General features: G+C 35.2%; 3 protein-coding genes across 4 annotated transcripts in view; 2 read left to right on the top strand and 1 right to left on the bottom strand.

Annotated features, from left to right (window-relative positions):
* Nucleotides 1-2,711, top strand: part of cgref1 (cell growth regulator with EF-hand domain 1) — a 3,531-nt gene extending 820 nt beyond the window's left edge. For both annotated transcript variants that reach the window (XM_051133761.1, XM_051133762.1), the window contains exons 3-6: nt 946-1,005; nt 1,388-1,461; nt 1,662-1,786; nt 1,867-2,711. In XM_051133761.1, coding sequence (XP_050989718.1) covers nt 946-1,005; nt 1,388-1,461; nt 1,662-1,786; nt 1,867-2,271 — 664 coding nt within the window. In that variant the 3' untranslated portion in view covers nt 2,272-2,711. The remainder of the gene's footprint in view (nt 1-945; nt 1,006-1,387; nt 1,462-1,661; nt 1,787-1,866) is intronic.
* A 1,095-nt stretch (nt 2,712-3,806) lies between these two features.
* Nucleotides 3,807-8,814, bottom strand: ctsba (cathepsin Ba). The gene is given in 12 exon segments (XM_051133760.1): nt 3,807-4,301; nt 4,488-4,616; nt 4,702-4,744; nt 4,746-4,819; nt 5,159-5,252; nt 5,254-5,306; nt 6,427-6,512; nt 6,636-6,751; nt 6,835-6,949; nt 7,145-7,230; nt 7,364-7,487; nt 8,691-8,814. Coding segments are annotated over 11 exon segments (993 nt in total). The 5' UTR covers nt 7,487; nt 8,691-8,814; the 3' UTR covers nt 3,807-4,227.
* Nucleotides 8,815-10,755: 1,941 nt separating this feature from the next.
* xkr5b (XK related 5b) lies at nt 10,756-18,099 on the top strand. The gene is made up of 7 exons (XM_051133755.1): nt 10,756-10,907; nt 11,631-11,814; nt 13,008-13,180; nt 13,808-14,020; nt 14,193-14,362; nt 14,848-14,959; nt 15,607-18,099. The coding sequence occupies exons 1-7, from the start codon at nt 10,814-10,816 to the stop codon at nt 16,353-16,355; spliced, it is 1,695 nt and encodes a 564-aa protein (XP_050989712.1). The 5' UTR covers nt 10,756-10,813; the 3' UTR covers nt 16,356-18,099.
* The last annotated feature ends 28 nt before the right edge of the window (nt 18,100-18,127 follow it).

The following is an 18,127-nucleotide window of genomic DNA, read 5'->3' as shown; positions in this document are numbered from 1 at the left end:
CTGGACCATAAAACCAGTCGTAAGGTTCATTTTTTTAAATTGAGATTTATACATTATTAAATAAGCTTTCCATTAATGTATAGTTTGTTAGGATAGGACAATATTTGGCCAAAATACAACTATTTGAATATCTGGAATCTCAGGGTGCAAAAAAATCAAAATAATGAGAAAATTGCCTTTAAAGTTGTCCAAATGTAGTTCTTAGCAAAGAATATTACTAATCAAAAATTAAGTTTTGATATATTTACGGTAGGAAATTTACGAAATATCTTCATGGAACATGATCTTTACTTAATATCCTACTGAGTTTTGGCATAAAAGAAAAAACAATAATTTTGAACCACACAATGTATTTTTGGCTATTGCTACAAATAAACCCATGCTACTTAAGACTGGTTTTGTGGTCCAGGGACACATATGATCCAATATAGCCAATATACACAAAATATGTATATAAATGTAATATAAATTTTAATTCTACTTTAGTATTATTACTTATTATTACTAATACCACTGCTTTCTATTGGAAAATGTGAAATGCTATATCAAGTATTTAATTTGTATTCAATTTGTAAATGTGTGTTTTGACAATTTAGTTGAGTTATTGAATAATGACAGACAAATCAAATAGAAAGTGAAAGGCTGAATCCAGATCAAATGCTAAAATGATTAAATATTTAATTCATCAGTGAATTATTATTGTGGCTTGTACTAATTCAACTAATTGAATTAATGTGTATTAGATTTGATTATGTATATATGTGTATTTCGATTTAGATTAGGCAATATTGTCCATTTTTACATCTCAAAATTGTATCTGTAAATAACATTTTGAACTGTATGCCTGTAAATAACATATCTGCACATTTATAAATCTATTACATATATATTTTACATTTTCTGTAAATGTGAAATAAATGTGGCTCATTTTTGTTGATTTTCCAGTGATGACATTGTTGTACCAGACCTTGCAAATCCTTTTGGGTCCAGCGAAGACAACCGCAGGTTATTTTTTGACTACATCTCCCTGAATCTTGTTTTATTTAAATCTACCTTATCAAATAAGGTAGTACAGTTGCCCCAAGGTTCGAAGTCCGCTGTCACATCAGAGATAAGGCTGGGATTTCCACAGCTGACACACTGACATGCTGAACAAGCAATAGCTAAAAATGGTGCCAAAACAAAATGTTTGCTGCGCTTTCCAACAAATTACATAACAAATCCTAAAAAAGACACTATGCAGCTGTACATGTATAAATCAGTGGTTCCAGAATGTCTTTAATGTGTCAGTTTTATTGCATGAATTCCCTCTGTTTTCCCTCTATAAATACTGTAAACATATAAAGTGGAAATAAAGTGGTCTATGATCTTTGATTATGTATGACAGACTCTTGCAAAGCTACATCAAGAGCACCCTGAAGGAAGGACAAACCAGTCCAGAGCTGAACACAAGGGAACAAGGTTAATATAGTTCATTATTAACATGGTCTCTCAGTTAACCTCTTTTATTTCCACTATTTCTGTGTGTTTTTTCATACAATTTCAGATGATTTTTTATCTTCTGTTTTATATTAAGATAATCTTTTATACATTTATTTAATGTGCATTTCATTTATCTGTATGTATAAGCTTCTGTCTGATTTGTTCTCTTCTTGCCACAGAGATATTCTTCCTTTTCTCCCTGTATGACTATGACAGAAGTGGGCAGATGGATGGCCTTGAACTGATGCAACTACTGACAGATTTCCTGACTTATCACGTAATGATGCCAAAGTCAGCAGATGCTGTGAGTGCTGCTTAGTTTTGTTACAACATTCAAAGTAAGCTCTTGAATTCTGTTATGACTTGAACCCCTTTACACTTTAGGTTGTATCTATGGTGGATCACCTGCTACAAACTCAGGATCTGAACCAGGATGGACTACTAGCTCTTTCAGAGCTGTTATCATCAGCATCCACGATAGACCATCAGCAAGAAAACAAAATTGTTCCCACTGATCCCCCTGCTGAGGAGGCCTTAAAACAGGAGCAAACACACACTAATTCAGAGGATGGAGTTTCTGAAACTCACCAGCAAGACGCAGAGGGCAACCAAGTGACTGAACATCAAAATGAGACACAAGACTCATCTAAAGAAGAAAACATGGAGGATGAGAATCACAACCAGATACCTGAAAAGCTTGAAGAAGAGCAGGACCATCTGCAGCCTCCAGAAGAGAAGGATCAGGAAGAGAAGAACATACCAGTGCATCAAGGGCAACCAGAAATATAATGCCAAATTAAGCATGAAGTGCAACTTTATAGACTTGTACAAATCAGCCATACGTTGGAAACCACTTACCTGCTGCATATACTGTACTGTATGATTGATGCATAATTTAATTCTGGATATACTAAAAGTTATGAAAGTACAAGAGCATGTGTTAATGATAGACTATTTATGGTTCGCATCAAGCTATTGTGAATCCTCAGAACTGATTTATGGAACCCAAACACAACTTTAAAATCTACATTAGTAACGCTTTGTTTAAACTATGCAAACCCAGAAAGTACAGCGCTTGGATTTACTGAAACTTTAAAGCAGAAATCCAGTCACAGCCAAGGTTTAGCAACCACTTTTAGGATTTTGTACCAAACTCTTGGCATATTTCTACACCCAGCCCCTCTTTATTTGGGGCTTAACACCTTTGAAATAAACACAGCTCAATTGGAGGTGGAGAGTATATTTTAAGCTTCAAGACTGTTGCTAAAAGGCTTTTATTTTTCTGATGAGAACACAACAGAATGTGGATTGATCAGGATGTGGAAGGTTTAAAGGAGAACTACACTTCCAGAAGAAAAATTTACAGATAATGTACTCACCCTCTTGTTGTAAATGATCCCAGCCGAGGAAGAATGGTCTTATCTAGCGAAACGATCAGTTATTTTCATTAAATAAAAAAAAAAAAAAAAAAAAAAACCCACACACATCTTGTTCTTCCTCTAAATATGGTTCATGACAGTTAGGGTATGTCAAAAAACTCCAGACGTGTTTTCTCCAACTTCAAAAATCATTTCAAAACCATCCTACATCACTGCAGAAGTACCAACCAAGTCTTTGCAAAGAAGATCAAACAGACTTGACAAAAGGCAAAAAACAGTAATATAGGACAATTTTGAAGTTGAGGGAGAACATGAGATGGGTGTTTTTCGACATACTCTCCCTGAACTCCCTGAAGTTAGGGTAAGACTAGACAAGCATTTGAGATTAGAAAATATATAAATAGTGTTATTTTTATTAAAATAACCGATTGTTTCGCTAGACAAGACCCTTCTTCCTCGGCTGGGATCGTTTACAACCGCATTTAAACTGCATTTTGGAAGTTCAAACTCGTGGCACCACAGAAGTCCACTATATGGAGGAAAAAAAACAAAAACAAAAAAAAATCTTTACGACTGAAGACAGGCAGACATGAACATCTTGGATGACAAGGGGGCGAGTACATTATCTGGAAATCTTTGTTCTGGAAGTGGACTTTAATTTCATTGCTATGAGTGAACAGTTTTAACTGCAGTATTGCTGATGTTTCATTTTAAGCTCAAGTTACACAGTGAAGCTGTTCTGCACTTCTAAAGAGACAAGATCACTCAGGTTTAATTTCCTGTATAGATTTCTCTTAACCAAAGAGCCTTCATGATTTCTACACCAAGTGTGAAGACATCTTACATTCTTTCCTTACATCTGATATTCCTTCATTCTCTACTTAGTTACCTTCTGAATGTGAATGCTTGATGTTAGAAGTGATAAAAACCAGTCAAGACGGTACATACTTGGGTCTTAATATTTATTACATTTTAGACAGTGCATTAAAACTCAAAACAAATCAAGTAAAAACCATTTAACCTAAATAAGCAAATTGTTTTCTAAAAAAAGAAAAACAAACTGGAAAATTACAGCCGAGGCATCAAGTGGTGATGAAATTTTATAGACAGTGGTCTAAAACTGACTCCAATGGCCTGGACTACGGTTACACATTTTTTGCGGTGCATAAAAATGTTACTCCAGTTCTAAAAAAACTAAAATGTACCCGATTGAGAATCCTTGTCTAAAACGACTTGTATAAAACATTAACAATACTTGATGCATCGTGGCCATAGAGGATGCTGTCAGCTTAAAGTTGAAGACATTCAATGTCTACATTTTGAACAGGGTACTCATTTCAGCTCTCCTCTTGTAGTTTTTTGGCAATTACTGTGGGATTCCAGCTACAATTTCAGATTCAATGCCACAGTGGTCCTCACCTCGGAGAATCTTGAAATATCCTAAAGTGGCGACATAAGAGATTGGGCAGATGAAGCAAACTCCTATACATTCTGTAAACTGATAACGTCTGCAAATGTGACAAAAGACCATGAACACTTTTCTTGGCATTTCAGCCAGTTAAGTAACAAACTGCAAACAATAAAATTAGGATTTTAGTCTTCATACAAAAGAAAAACGACACTCACCATTATCACCCCAGTCAGTGTTCCAGGAGTTAGCAGCAAGCCAGTAGGGGACACCATTCTCCTCTCCCCAGCCCAGGATCTTAATAGCATGACCACCTACTGCAGATCCACCCACGTGCTGATATACACCTACAAAAATGAAGAGAATCACCTATATTAACCATTCTGTGTTGTATTAGTACTCAATGTAAATGGATGATAGACAGAAACCAACCAGATTTGTACTGCAGGAAGTCCTCATAGACAGTGAAAGCTCCCCTCTACTGGGCCATTCTTAAAGAGCTCTTTCATAATGTCCTGCTGATTAGATGGGACACCATAAGATGTCTTTCCTGCAGTAACAAACAAGGAACAACAAACATAAGTTCAATGATTTCATCTTTCAGCAGTAAACTTTAAATGAGGTCACTTCCCCCCCCCCCACCCCCCCCTTTCAACTTTTGCTTCAAACACCCACAAACAGGATTTTTTCCAAGACTGTAGAAACCATAAAAATGAGGATAGAACCATTTAATATTTAAAAAATAAAAAAATTAAATTAAATTAAATATTGCTGTGCACAATGCGAAAGCTTTGAGTCAAATGGGTTTAGAACCACTGAGCTAAAGTGACGTCTGACTAGACGCAAATAAGTAATGAGGATGAAAGTATTTGGCTCTGTAAATTCTTACCAAAGTGTTTGTCCTGCTTGTAAGAGGGGCTGTAGCCAGGTTCACAGGCCATATCACAGTTAGGAGTGTCTCCACCCTCTCCAGTACAAGGGGGGGCGACTGCCATTCACATGATGTTCACAGGGTTCAATGGTGTATGGACGGCAGCCTGAAAATAAGTTACAAGTTCAAGGTTTCCAAATGCAATCAAAATCGCAATAATGATAATATTAAAGCTGCAAACAGCATGGAAAGGGCCCTCACACCTGGGCTCACCACCACCCGGTGGCTTTAGGAAAACAGCGAACAGTGAGCAATATGCATTAAAAGTCTTAAGTCATTTGTGCACCAGCTAGTGGCGCTATGACTATAACTGAATATTGGCATGTACACGTCTTCAGGCCAGCACTTTGAACAAACGTATGAAGTTTGGCACAGATTAAACATGGTATGTTTGAGTTGGTGTAAAACATGACATATCCTCTTGCCAACAGGTGGCACTATGATTATAACTGAATACTGGCCTTTAGATGTCTTCAGGCCAGGACTCTTACCAAGCATGTGAAGTCTAGCGTAGATTAGACATTGCACATTTAGGTCAGTGTAAAACAAGTAAATTTCCTGTTGCCAAGTGGTGCTATGATTATAACAGTATATTGGACTTTAGATACGTTCAGGCCAGGACTCTTATCAAACATGTGAATTCTGGTGCAGATTGGACATTGTATGCCTGAACAACTTCCTGTTACTTATAACAACTTCCCGTTTCATGGCAAAACATCGAAATTTGTCAGGCCACCACAGACACGCCCTAAAACGAAAACTCAAGATCGTCGCAATTTAACACTGCAAAGGCCTTCAGAGCAGATTGACCAATATAATGTTGATGTCATTAAATCTCTAAGAGGACTTGGTTAAAATACAACGCTTGAAAATGGCAAAAACCTTGATGAGAAAATTAAAAATAACAGATTTCCTGTTGCATTTTGAACTTCGCACCAAGGGGCTTTTTTTTTAGGTACTGGTGTATTACATGCGTCTACCAAATTTCCTAGACGTACATGAAGTGTAGCTGGAGGGGCACTTCTTTGACATTTTATAGGTGGCACTATCAAGCCATTTTGACACCCACTTCTGAAACCCACATCAGATGTAAATTTTCACCACTTTTGGCATGTGTGCAAAGTTATGAGTTTAAGCATGTTTAAATCCTCAAAAAGGCGATTTTGGAGAACAAGAATAACCATCGTACCATTGGTGTTCAGGCCCTAACAAGGGAAGTCACTAACCAACATGGGAGTTATAGAGTCCACCGCTGACCAGACCGTCTGAGTTCCAGAAAGACCAAGCAGCAGAAGGGTATCCACCATTACATCTGAGATTAAAAACAAACATCATTAACATCTCGTGGACCAAAAAAAAAAAAAAAAAAAAGTCCAGGATGCATTAGTGTACAGCGGGTCCTTCTATAGCATCATTACAGCATCATCTAAATTACCCGAAGCCACAGCTGTCACAGCAGGTAAGCAGGTCCTGAGCGGAGATCTCCACACTCACTTTGGCATTGCTGTGGATGCATATTCTGTCAGATATGGCTTCAGCAGCCCCAAATGCCTGTGAAGAGAATGAAGATGCTCAGTAAAAACATAAAACAAACAGATAAATCTAAGGTCATAACACCAGAGAGATGACCTCACCCAGCATGAACCGCAAGAACCCTGGTCTCTGATCTCTTTAAGAGTGGGGCAGTTGGGCCACTGATCTCTGGGATCAAAGCTGGCGGGGAGCTTGATATTATCAGCATACTGCACCCTGGTTAAAGACAAAGCAAGACAGTTATACAGGAATGCAGAACTGAAAGAATTAGGTGAGAGGAAACTTAAAGAACAGCATCATGTGACAGTAGTCATATGTATACCATGAGTGCAATGTTAACAAGTTGTACTTCCTCTTTAAACCTTCTCCATGTATTTTTCATCTCACACCAAATTCTAAAACTGAACTCACATGACAGGGAGTTTGGGTCCTTTCAGAAAAGTCCCACACAGACTCTTCACATAGCTATAGTCCACATCACGGAAATTGTGTCCAGCCTAAAGGTGAGAATTAGGTTTAATGTGAAACTACACAAGCACTACTAAAGAAAACGCCTCAATACAAAGGTCTTCCCAATACAGGCTCATTTGTCCTTACTAGGATGCATCAGTGAACAGAACAGCTTCTTACCTTCCAAGTAGTGTTTGCTTTATTAATGAAGTTGACCATCTCTTGGGAGAGGGGAGCGACGCGAGGTCGAGCCCAGCTAACTGAAAGGGCTGAGATCACGCACAGGAAAGCCAGCCGCCACATTCTGAAACACAAAAATACAATTAATCTCATTTGTACACAGAAAGGAAGCCGTGTGCAATTTTCAACTGTCCCAAACACCACTTTAACGGTTTCTTGAATCATTTCAACTACAGTTTAACGTTCTAAACATCACAGCCTTAAATGAACAATACTCAGGTAGCATATCAAGAACACTTATCAATCTTAAGGTGAAACGGACCACTGACCACCTACAGTAGGGTCATCTTCAACCTGCAGTCATGCAGAAGTGAGAGCTCTACACATCTTAAAATAAACAGGGCCAAGATTCCTAATGGTTACACAACCAGACAAACAAGGCTTGTTCAACTACTCAGAGTAGTCCACATTTTTAGTGATTTTTGTCATTCTGTGTGGTTTTAAGCAACTTTACTTCCCTATTCCCCCATTACAAACTTGCACCACAACTTACACCATAATCTTGACAACTACAGTAAACCTTTACAAGGCATCAATTTATCAATATCATTTTCATACATGCTGGGTTGTACTTCCTCTAAAAGCTCTATAATGACATCAGCAACCATAAGATGTGCGTGAGTCAGCAGTTTCAAGGAAATGCACGTTAATTTGAAGAAAGCCAGCCTACTCTGACCTTAAACCCCAATGTTATCTGGAGGACTAGTCAATAACGCTGCTCCAGAAGGCGTTAACGACGTCAACTATATAGTGAAGAATGCACATAAAACTGTTCGCAGTATTAAAGAGGTTTCACTTTCAGAGTACTGTGACACTTCAAATATCTAAGGCTGGTAATGTTTGAAATCTAATAGTGTATTAGTAAGTAAACGAGCAGCTTAATGTCAATTAGAGCAACTGAAGCATTCACATGTGTTCTAACATTAGCTCTGGTTATCAATTCTCCTACTTTCGTTGCTAACTGCAAGCCTTGTTTATATAGTCAAACGAACAATGAATCCATGTTTTAAAATCCAGTCGCTGTAAACAGTTGAGATCATATTTTATAGCAAAGCAGGAAATATTTTTTAAATAAAGTTATGCTATTGCCTGATAAAATGTTTCTTATTGTAATTTTCGTATGATAATAGAAGACATGCACTATATCTATGAGCTTTTATTTTGATTATGTTTATCTAGCTGAAGGCCAAATTATACACAAACAAATAAACAAAAATTAATCTACGTCCTCGCGATTCAAAAGCACATTTTAAGAACAAAATCCTACCTGTGTTTTGTGTGCTGGCAGATTTTCTCTTCGAACTGTGTGTCTCACTCCCCAAACTTCCCCTGGGCGGAAATAAACAACAGCAAAACGGCACGCTGTTGGCTTTATAGAGCAACGACAGATCACGTGATAAGTCATGTGCATTTGGGGTCTCATGACTCTCACGTGATCAAATCTCATCATTTCAGTACTCTTAGTACTATTTGTTAATTTAGTTTCGTATGTAAATGTGATGAATCGTATGGAAGCCAACGAAAATCATGATCTGATTAATCATCATGACATAAAACGTCAAAAATATGGCATTAAGGGAAGTCATAATTACGACATTTTATTTCAAATATGACTTTTAGGTCATATTAGGTCTTTTTTGCCATAATTTAACCTTTTATCTCAGAATTTCGACATTTACGTCATAATCACACAAAGATTTGTCATGAAAGATTTTTTTCATTGTTGTCATATAGGCTATTTTTTAGTATGTTAAGTAGATCCTAGATTGCTACATACATACATGCATGCATACATACATATTTATTTATAATTTAAGAAATAACTGTATACAGAACATAATGCAGATTGCAGACCTCAAATAAGATAATGAATTAAAATCAAAGAGTTCACACATAGGCAAAAATAAATTAAAAATTAACAAACCAAAGATGAATAGAGATTAAGAAAACAGTTAGAAAGAAAATCACATACGTAAAATCCCCTTAAATTATAAATAAGTAAAAAATAAAATAAAATCAATGTTAAATTAAAACACCCAAATGAGAGCAAACAGTCCAAGTTTTATTAGCCATAGTAGACATAGCCTATGTGTAATTATGACTTAAGTATGTCATAATTTCATAATTTCTTTTTATCTTATAATTATTACTTATTCCCCCAGTTTCACAGACAAGGCTTAAACCTAGTCCAAGACTAAAAAGCAAGTCTGAGCTGTTCCAGCTGAAAGAAACTTGCACTGACTGATCTTAAAACTTGTCAGCTGCATTCTATTATGTCCCAAGATGCACACCAGTAATGTTTTTTCTAAGCAAGTTTATACAAATTAGTTGTTCTAATTGAACTATGACCTAATCCTGTCTTTGTCTAAACCCTGTCTGTGAAACCGGGCCTTAAGGTCATAATTTCGATTTAGTAAATCAGAATTTTGACTTTTAATCTCATAACTATGATTTAAGTATGTCATAATTTTGACTTTTTAAGGCATTCATTTTTTTCTTGCCTGGTGGAAATAGGCTTCCATAATGAAGCGATACTTAAAAAGTTAATAAATAATCTACAGGGGAAAAAAACATATGAAGAGTTCAGATGCAAAACGTCTTTCTTTAAAAAATGCATTTTTATCAGGCTCAGATGAATAGGTTTCTATGTAAGTACCGGTACTTCTAATTGGGCTGAGGCTTGAAGAAAAAGTATTTGGTGGACGTATGTGTTCAGTATCATTATCTCATTTTTGACCAAGATGGCTTTTGGCTGGTTTTGCATCTGAACTCCTCATATAATAACAATGAATACAAAGTTTTACAGGGAAATCCTGAAAAGGGCACAAGAAGTTAATGTTTTCCTCGCCTTAGTATTTTCTGATACAGAGAGTGGTTCAAAATGTTGTTACTCTAACAAACACCTTAAAATGCAGATTATTATTGGAGAATATACGTTTGTGATATTTGGCTAGAAGTAATAGATTTATAACATAAAACTCTTTACCAGTATTTTTATCTGTATCAACAAAACCAAACAACACATCTTTCCAAAACAAAGACAATTGAGAGTAGACTTACACAAAAATCAAAACTTGCAAAAATTATTTCAAAATACTTTCGTATAATTACAGTACCAAATGTGCAATAGTTTCATCCTGCATGTTACAAAAATTGCAAACTGTGTCAATATCAGGTTGTGTATCATATCTGTTCTTTTATTATTATTTTTTTTTTGTATCGTAGCTGTTCAACTGTTACATTGCTCGGTGCGTGACGTCACATTGAGCGGCAGCCTCCAAAAACTGATCAGAAAGACATCACACACAAAGCGCAGTTAGCGCACAGGCTCTGTCCTTGAATAGCAGAAGTAATACCACAAACTTTCAAAAAACACGTTTTAGTACAACGATGCAGAATCAAAAGGGAAGTGCCAAGATCACATGGAGTCACGTCTGCCTCTACTCTTTTTCAGCAGTCATTGTTTTATTGGAGAAAGCGGCACGTAAGTTATTTTCCGATGAATCATTTCTTTCAAAACCGCTATCTGTGCTTACGGAACATATTTTGGCAACTTCGTTGTCATGCAGATGTGGTTTTTGCCGGTTCGAACACGTTGTATTATGAGTTCATTGTTGTAGCACGTTATTGCTGCCATGGTTTTACTGCATTTGAGCGCCTTTTTCATGAATGGAGAGCAGGGGGCGTGTTCTGTCACACAGATGCTTTACATTAGAGACATAATCCGAGAAGAAAGAGTGGGGACGCTAACACAAATGTTAAAAATAACATTATTTAATTATAAAAATAATTGTCAGATCATTAAATTAAGTTATAATAGTGTACCAGTTCATTAAAAAATGTAAAATATCACGATTTATTATTTTTTGTATTTTTGCTGTGCAGTCAGGCATATGATTGAATGACAAATAAACATGATTAAATATCTAATGCTCTCAAAAATATTTTATCCAAATATAAACAATTATACAGAGCTGTACCTGAACAAAATACAGCTAAATTCTCTACAGCTGAATTAGTTCAATTCAGTAACTAAAGTTAATCAATAATGAAATAAGTCCAGTTCAGCCATAAGCAGCTCTACAGAAGACAATAGTGTTGTTATTCAGCTCGAGTCAGTTTAATGTTGATTCAGTTCGGCTCAGTGTCAGTGTTGTTGTTGAAAATGGACTCTGATGTTTGACCTGTTTGTTGTTTATGTCATCAGTTGTACTGTGCTTTACTCACTACCTCTGGATGGGAAAGGAGCTGCTGGCCTGGCTGACTCTGGGTCTGTGTCTGCCTGTCACGGCTGTGCAGCTGCTTAGTCTGAAGTGGTACATCACTGATACAGAAAGACCCAAGCCCTCACTTCTCCTTGTGCATTGTCTGCATCTGGGCGTCTACCACAGGTCAAAAATATTCTGTCATTAGAACTGTTTTAATTCATTTATAAAGAGTGAGGTGGAAAACTGCACTAAATTACTGTGCGATATAATGACAGTGATATATAATCAAATGAATTAATGAGAACATGTTCAGGTCACATTTAACTCCAAAATCTTAAAGATGTTACAATGTAAAACATCTTAAAGGCCCTATAAATAGGCTTTATATTCTTTTAATTTTATTTTTATTCTTGAACACGTGTGTATTTGTAGCAATAGCCAAAAATACACTGAGTCAAAATTATTGATTTTTCTTTTATGCCATAAATCATTAGGATATTAAGTAAAGATCATGTTTCATGAAGGTATTTTGTAAATTTCCTACTGTAAACATATAAAAACTTAATTTTTGATCAGTAATGTGCATTGCTAAGAACTTTATTTGGACAACTTTAAACTTTTTTCTCAATATTTAGATTTTTTTTGCACCCTCAGATTCCTGATTTTCAAATAGTTCTATTTCAGCCAAATATTGTCCTATCCTAACAAACCATACATCAGTGGAAAGCTTATTTATTCATGGTGCATCAGTCTTAATTTAAAAAAACTGACCCTTATGACTGGTTTTGTGGTCCAGGGTCTCAATCATATATATATATATATATATATATATATATATGTCTATATTATAACAATATACACTATCATAAATTTTTTTTCAGCAAGGCTGCATTAAATTGATCAAAAGTAATGGTAAAGACATTTATATTGTTACATAGATTTCTGTTCCAAATAAATGCTGTTTTTTAAACCTTTTATTCATCAGCACTGATAATAATAAGAAAAGTTTCTTAAGCATCAAATCAGCATATTAGAATGATTTCTGAACAATTGTGTAACACTGAACACTTGAATAATGATGCTGAAAATTCAGCTTTGTCAACACGGGAATACATTACATTTAAAAATATATTCAAATATAAAATGGTTATTTTAAATTGTTATAATATTTTATATTTTTACTGTATTTTTTATCAAAAACTTAAAAAGAAAACATTATTTCAGAAACATAAAAAAGTCCTACTGACCCCAAACATGTGAACTGTAGTGTAATATCTCGTTGTGGTTGAAATATGAGCTGTGCATGTTCATATAAGTTTTCACCTAATACAATAGGCTACCTGTTTCTGAGATGTGTGCATGTTTTATGTTTGCAGGTTATGGAAATGCATGAAGTCCCAGGGTGGGCAAGTTAAGTTTGGTGCATCACTAATGCAGCAGGCTGATGTGTCTGCTCTATTACTGATCGAGGCCCTGACCCTCAGCCTTCCTCAAAGTCTGCTTCAGACCTACAGTTTATTCACCCTTCAACCTAGCTTTCTGTCACCAGGTACACAACCTTTCTTTTTGGCACAAACAGAACTAGCTTCACGTCAGCAGTTTTCTCTGAAAGTAATAAATTGGTCAGTGTTTATGATTGAGCAATGAGCAATAATAAATTCTGGCGTGCTTTTTTGTAAATGCTATGGTAACACAGTTTTTAAAGAGGACATCGGATGTCCATTTTCTACAAGCTGGTATGATTCTGTCTTCATGAAATGAAGTGTGAAATGTCTGTAACATACTTTGGTTACAGTTTCTCAATGGTCATGTAAAACAACACCTTTTTACCTTGTCAAAACAGCCCACCCCTCTCTTCCGTCTTTTGTATATTCAGTGGCGTGTTACCTTAAAAAACAAAACTAATCGACTGCGTCCTCTGATGTCTGGACAAAATAAAGACTCTTATGTTCACTTTTACATCCAACTACAAAACACCTGCATTGCTTACAAGAAAATGGACAGAAATATGCTAATACGGGACAGTCCATCAGCGGTCGTGGGCGGGGCCTGAGCAATATGACGTTATACTGCTCAGAAAATTAAAATAGCTTGATAACTGAGACTGTTTAGCTTTTTTGGGGATTCATAGTCACAAGAAACTGTTTGCTCACTGGACATCTTTAACTTTTTACAGTGGTCTTATGTGTCGGGCTGAGCCTCCTGAATGTGTCCTGGTTTCTGGTCCTGTACAGCCGCTCATGCTTTCTGCTCCGTCCCGGCCATCTGCACATGACTCCTGCTGCAATGCTGTGCCAGCTCATATGGAGGGGAGGCATGCTGGGTGCCAGGGTAGCCAGCCTCATGTTCTTCTGCAGTACATTTCACTGGTGGTCCTGTGGAGTCGTGGGTAAGTCAAGTTATGTCTTTTTCTTGTCAAATCCTGCACACACAAAAAGCTTTCACAGTTGACAGCCATGAGTGCTTTCAAGTAATTTGTCACTGCCCAACTCTTACCTGGAAAGGGATGATTTGTTAATAAATGGCTGCTTTGTGGTTGTCTGTTTTAAATCCCTGCTCAGGTTTCCACTGGCTCATTATGACTTTCTGGCAAGTGTCCCAGCAGACAGACATTTGCATTAACCGTGGTTCCTGGCGGCTCTTCAACTTTATCTTAGGGGCATTGCACATTTTCCTCTTCCTTAACGTCAAAGACGGGCCCTCCCGGTACCGCATGACTGGATTCTATTTGGTTGGTCTCTCTGCACTGCAGTGTTGTACTATTATATACTGTTATAGTATTTATTAACATTTTGAATTTGTTTTTGTTTGTATATATTCATAAGTTTTAGTAACTTTATTGCTTTTGTTATTTATACTATTTTTTAAATATTCAAAAATATTTTTTACATTGTATATTTTTTAATATATATGTTTTATTTAAATATTCAAATTTACCTTTTGGATTTTATTTTTATTTAATATTTTAGTTTTACTGATTTTAGTATTTCACTTGGCAACTTAAAATTTTCAGTTTGTCATTCAATATTTACTCATTTAATTTCACAAATATTTTTAATTGTTTATATATACATATATATGTTTTCACTTTTATGCTGGTGACCATTTTTAGAATCTGTCATCTCTCATGAACTACACTTTACATCTCTGATAATATATATTTTTTTTTTACTGATTTCAAAGATCACTGATCCAGAGCTTCTATCTGTGTTATAGTTAATGTTGCTGGAGAACACCTTCCTTCTGCTTTTGGCGTCAGACTCACTCAGTGGGCCTTCATGGGACAGCATGAGTGTTCCTCTGGCTGTCTTATGCAGCTTCCTCATCGGTAAAGAACAGAAATAAGAAAACCCTGATGCTGATAATTGTTATAATTATTTTTGAGCTAATAAATGAAAAAAAAAAAAAAATCAGTTGTTTTAAATGCTACAAGTGAATTTAGGGATGACTTTATTGTAATGTAAAGTATGAAAAATGGATATTCATTCTGAGATTTACTAATGATTATATTTAAAGGGATAGTTCATGCAAAAATGAAATACCCCATGATTTACTTACTCTCAAGACATCCTAGATGTATATGACTTTATTCATTCAGACTAATACAACTGGAGTTATATTCCTTCTCTTCTCTTCCAAGCTTTATAATGGCAGTGAATGGGTGTTGAGATTTTGAAGCAAAATAAAGTGCATCCATCCATCATTAAAAGTGTTCAACTATGCCTTTAACAGTGCTATTAAATTAATAGTGTTTCTAAACATTGCTGTTAGATGACGGCTAGGTAATCTGAATGGAAAATAAGCATGCGCAATTAAATATCCAGTACATAAATCTAATATCACCTGATAACCGATTTATTATCTATTATGTCATACATTCCTAGAAACTACTTTTTTATAAGAAAAAAAAACAATCATAAAAAGCTAGTGTAATATAATGTACAGTAATATACTTTGCTCTGTTCTCTATTTTAGGTGTCATTTTTGTAGTTCTTTACTACCGATTTCTTCATCCAAAATCTACGGAGATCCTCCAGAGTCTGAGACTCCAAATGAGCCTGACAGCTGTTGACGGAACTACCGATGTGGACTGCAAGGACACAACACTTCAGTCCTCCAGACACAATCATGGCACTTTCTCAGTGACTGGTTTTGCTCCTGATAAGTATACAGAAGGCTCTTCTCTTCAGCCACTAGAGGGTGACTGGCACCATCATCATATGTTAATACGTCTGGCTCTCAAAACTGGAAACAAAGACAAGATCAGCTGCTTGTATGGAGACAGAGGGCTTTCAGTCATTCTGGAGAATGATGGTGCACCCGACATAGACACTGGAGGTAACGGTTGTAACCAGCCAATCATGGAAGCAGGTGAACAATCTAAAAGTTGTCCAGTTGAAAACCAAGAGGGAGTTTCTGGTACTGAAGTCAGACAGCAGTCTCCAGAGAAGGGTGCAGTGTATAACACCTGCCCTGTGGACTGCAGTAGCACTGTTTACTTTAGTGCAGAAGCCCACTCCTCTCACAGTGTTGGCGATTCTACATTAGATAAAGAGAATATGGCTGTGATCAGTCCCATTGTAAATGTAGCTGCACCACATCTCACTGTCAAACAGCTGTTAAACAGGAACCCGTGTTATACCTCAACTCCAATACCAGACCTTAAAACAATACAGAGTACAAGTCCTCGATTAGGAGGGGCGAGAAGACAGGTACATTTTTAATACAAAGTTTTATTTGGGATAAAGCTGGTAAAATTAGCATTTTACTAGGTTTCTGCAGGTCTTCAAATTTTTAATTCACCCCCTCGCACAATGTAAGGCCTTAAAAAGGTCAGATCTTAAATTCAGTCATAAAAATAATTGTTGCATGAATGGCAAATTAATGTCTTCTTTAGTACTTTTGTTTGTCAATACAAACATCCTTAAATCAAGATACAGTACCAGTCAAAAGTTTTTGAACAGTAAAATTAAACAAATAAGTTTTTCTGCTCACCAAGCCTACATTTATTTGATCCAAAATACAGCTAAAGCAGTAATTTTGTGAAAATATTTTTACTATTTAAAATAACTGCTTTTGTTTAAATATATATATTTAATAATGTAATTTATTCCTGTGATCAAAGCTAAATTTTCAGATCAATACCTCATACTCTTTCAGAAATCATTGTAATTTGCTGATTTGTTATTCAAGAAATATTATTATTATTATTATTATTATTATTATCATATTTAAAAGAATTGTGTGCAATTTTTTCAGGATTATTTGATGAATAGAAGATCCCAAGAGCAGCATTTATTTGAAATAAAAAGCTTTTGTAACATTATACACTATACCATTCAAAAGTAATTTTTATTTTAAAGAAACTATCGAAATTAATACTTTTATTCAGCAAGGATGCTTTAAATTTACCAAACGTGATGATAAAGACATTTATAATGTTACCGATAAATGCTGTTCTTCTGAACTTTCTATTCATCAGAGAAACCTGAAAAAAATATATACTCAGCTGTTTTTAACCTGTTTTTTGAGCAGCAAATCAGAATATTAGAATGATTTCTGGATCATGTGACTGGAGTAAAGATGATAAAAATTCAGCTTTAAATCACAGGAATAAATTACATTTTAAAATGTATTCAAATAGAAAGCAGTTATTTTAAATAGCAAAAATATTTTAAAATTTTACTGTTTTTGCTGAAGTTGAGTTTTCAAATTCTGAGGTTTTGCCAATACAACATGTTACAATTCCTTTCAATTTATTCCTTTTATTTTCTTTATTTGGTATTTTAAAAAAGTCTTACATTTACCTTCATAAAACCTGCAGAAACTCTAGTTATTATTAGCACATATTATAACCACTACAAACTGGAAGTTATCTGTATCTGAAGTTTGGTACTATTAGTTATAAGCTCTGTGAATTAAAACTGGTTTACATATACTGTGTACGTTTGCTAGAAGTTACATTGACATATTTCACTTGCTGCTCTTTTTTACCATAGTGTTTGATACATTACATGGTTTTATATATATTTTTGTCATGTATTTTTATATTTTGTCTAATTTGATCTGTATTTTATCAAGTATATATATGTAAAGGGAACACAATATTTACAACTATTGTTATATTTATGGTTAATCTGTGGAGAAAAGGGTTTTTTTTATAATTTTGTAATTTTATATCAAAATAATTGTATAAATGTGTTTTAAAATGTTTAAAACTCGAAACATTCTGTATTTACACACTTAAGAACACTTATTTTTTCATTCTTACTAATATAAAGCATGGTCTTGTACCATTCAATGCTAATTTATACATGTCCTAGTAATCTAAACAGTTTATGAAATATTATTTAGGTACCATTTCTTTGTTGTTATAGTGCCCATCTGTTTGTCTGCATGTCCTAAAATGGGAATAAAAAACGTTGAAATTTTATGATTCTGTCATAATATCTGTTCATCAGCAGAGGGCACCAATACAATCAGTTTCACAAGTATT

The sequence above is a fragment of the Labeo rohita genome, chromosome 17 (genome assembly GCF_022985175.1).
Source record: "Labeo rohita strain BAU-BD-2019 chromosome 17, IGBB_LRoh.1.0, whole genome shotgun sequence".
In the NCBI taxonomy this organism is placed as follows: Eukaryota; Metazoa; Chordata; class Actinopteri; order Cypriniformes; family Cyprinidae; genus Labeo; species Labeo rohita.
The sequence above is the reverse complement of the archived record's forward strand: the minus strand, read 5'-3'. Positions and strand labels throughout refer to the sequence as shown.

What these genes read in the sequence shown, in the direction of transcription:
- xkr5b (XM_051133755.1), top strand. Translation starts at nt 10,814, where the DNA reads ATGCAGAATCAAAAGGGAAGTGCCAAGATCACATGGAGTCACGTCTGC. An exon ending in TTTATTGGAGAAAGCGGCAC is followed by an intron (nt 10,908 to 11,630) that starts GTAAGTTATTTT and finishes TTATGTCATCAG; the next exon opens with TTGTACTGTGCTTTACTCAC. An exon ending in GTGGTCCTGTGGAGTCGTGG is followed by an intron (nt 14,021 to 14,192) that starts GTAAGTCAAGTT and finishes ATCCCTGCTCAG; the next exon opens with GTTTCCACTGGCTCATTATG.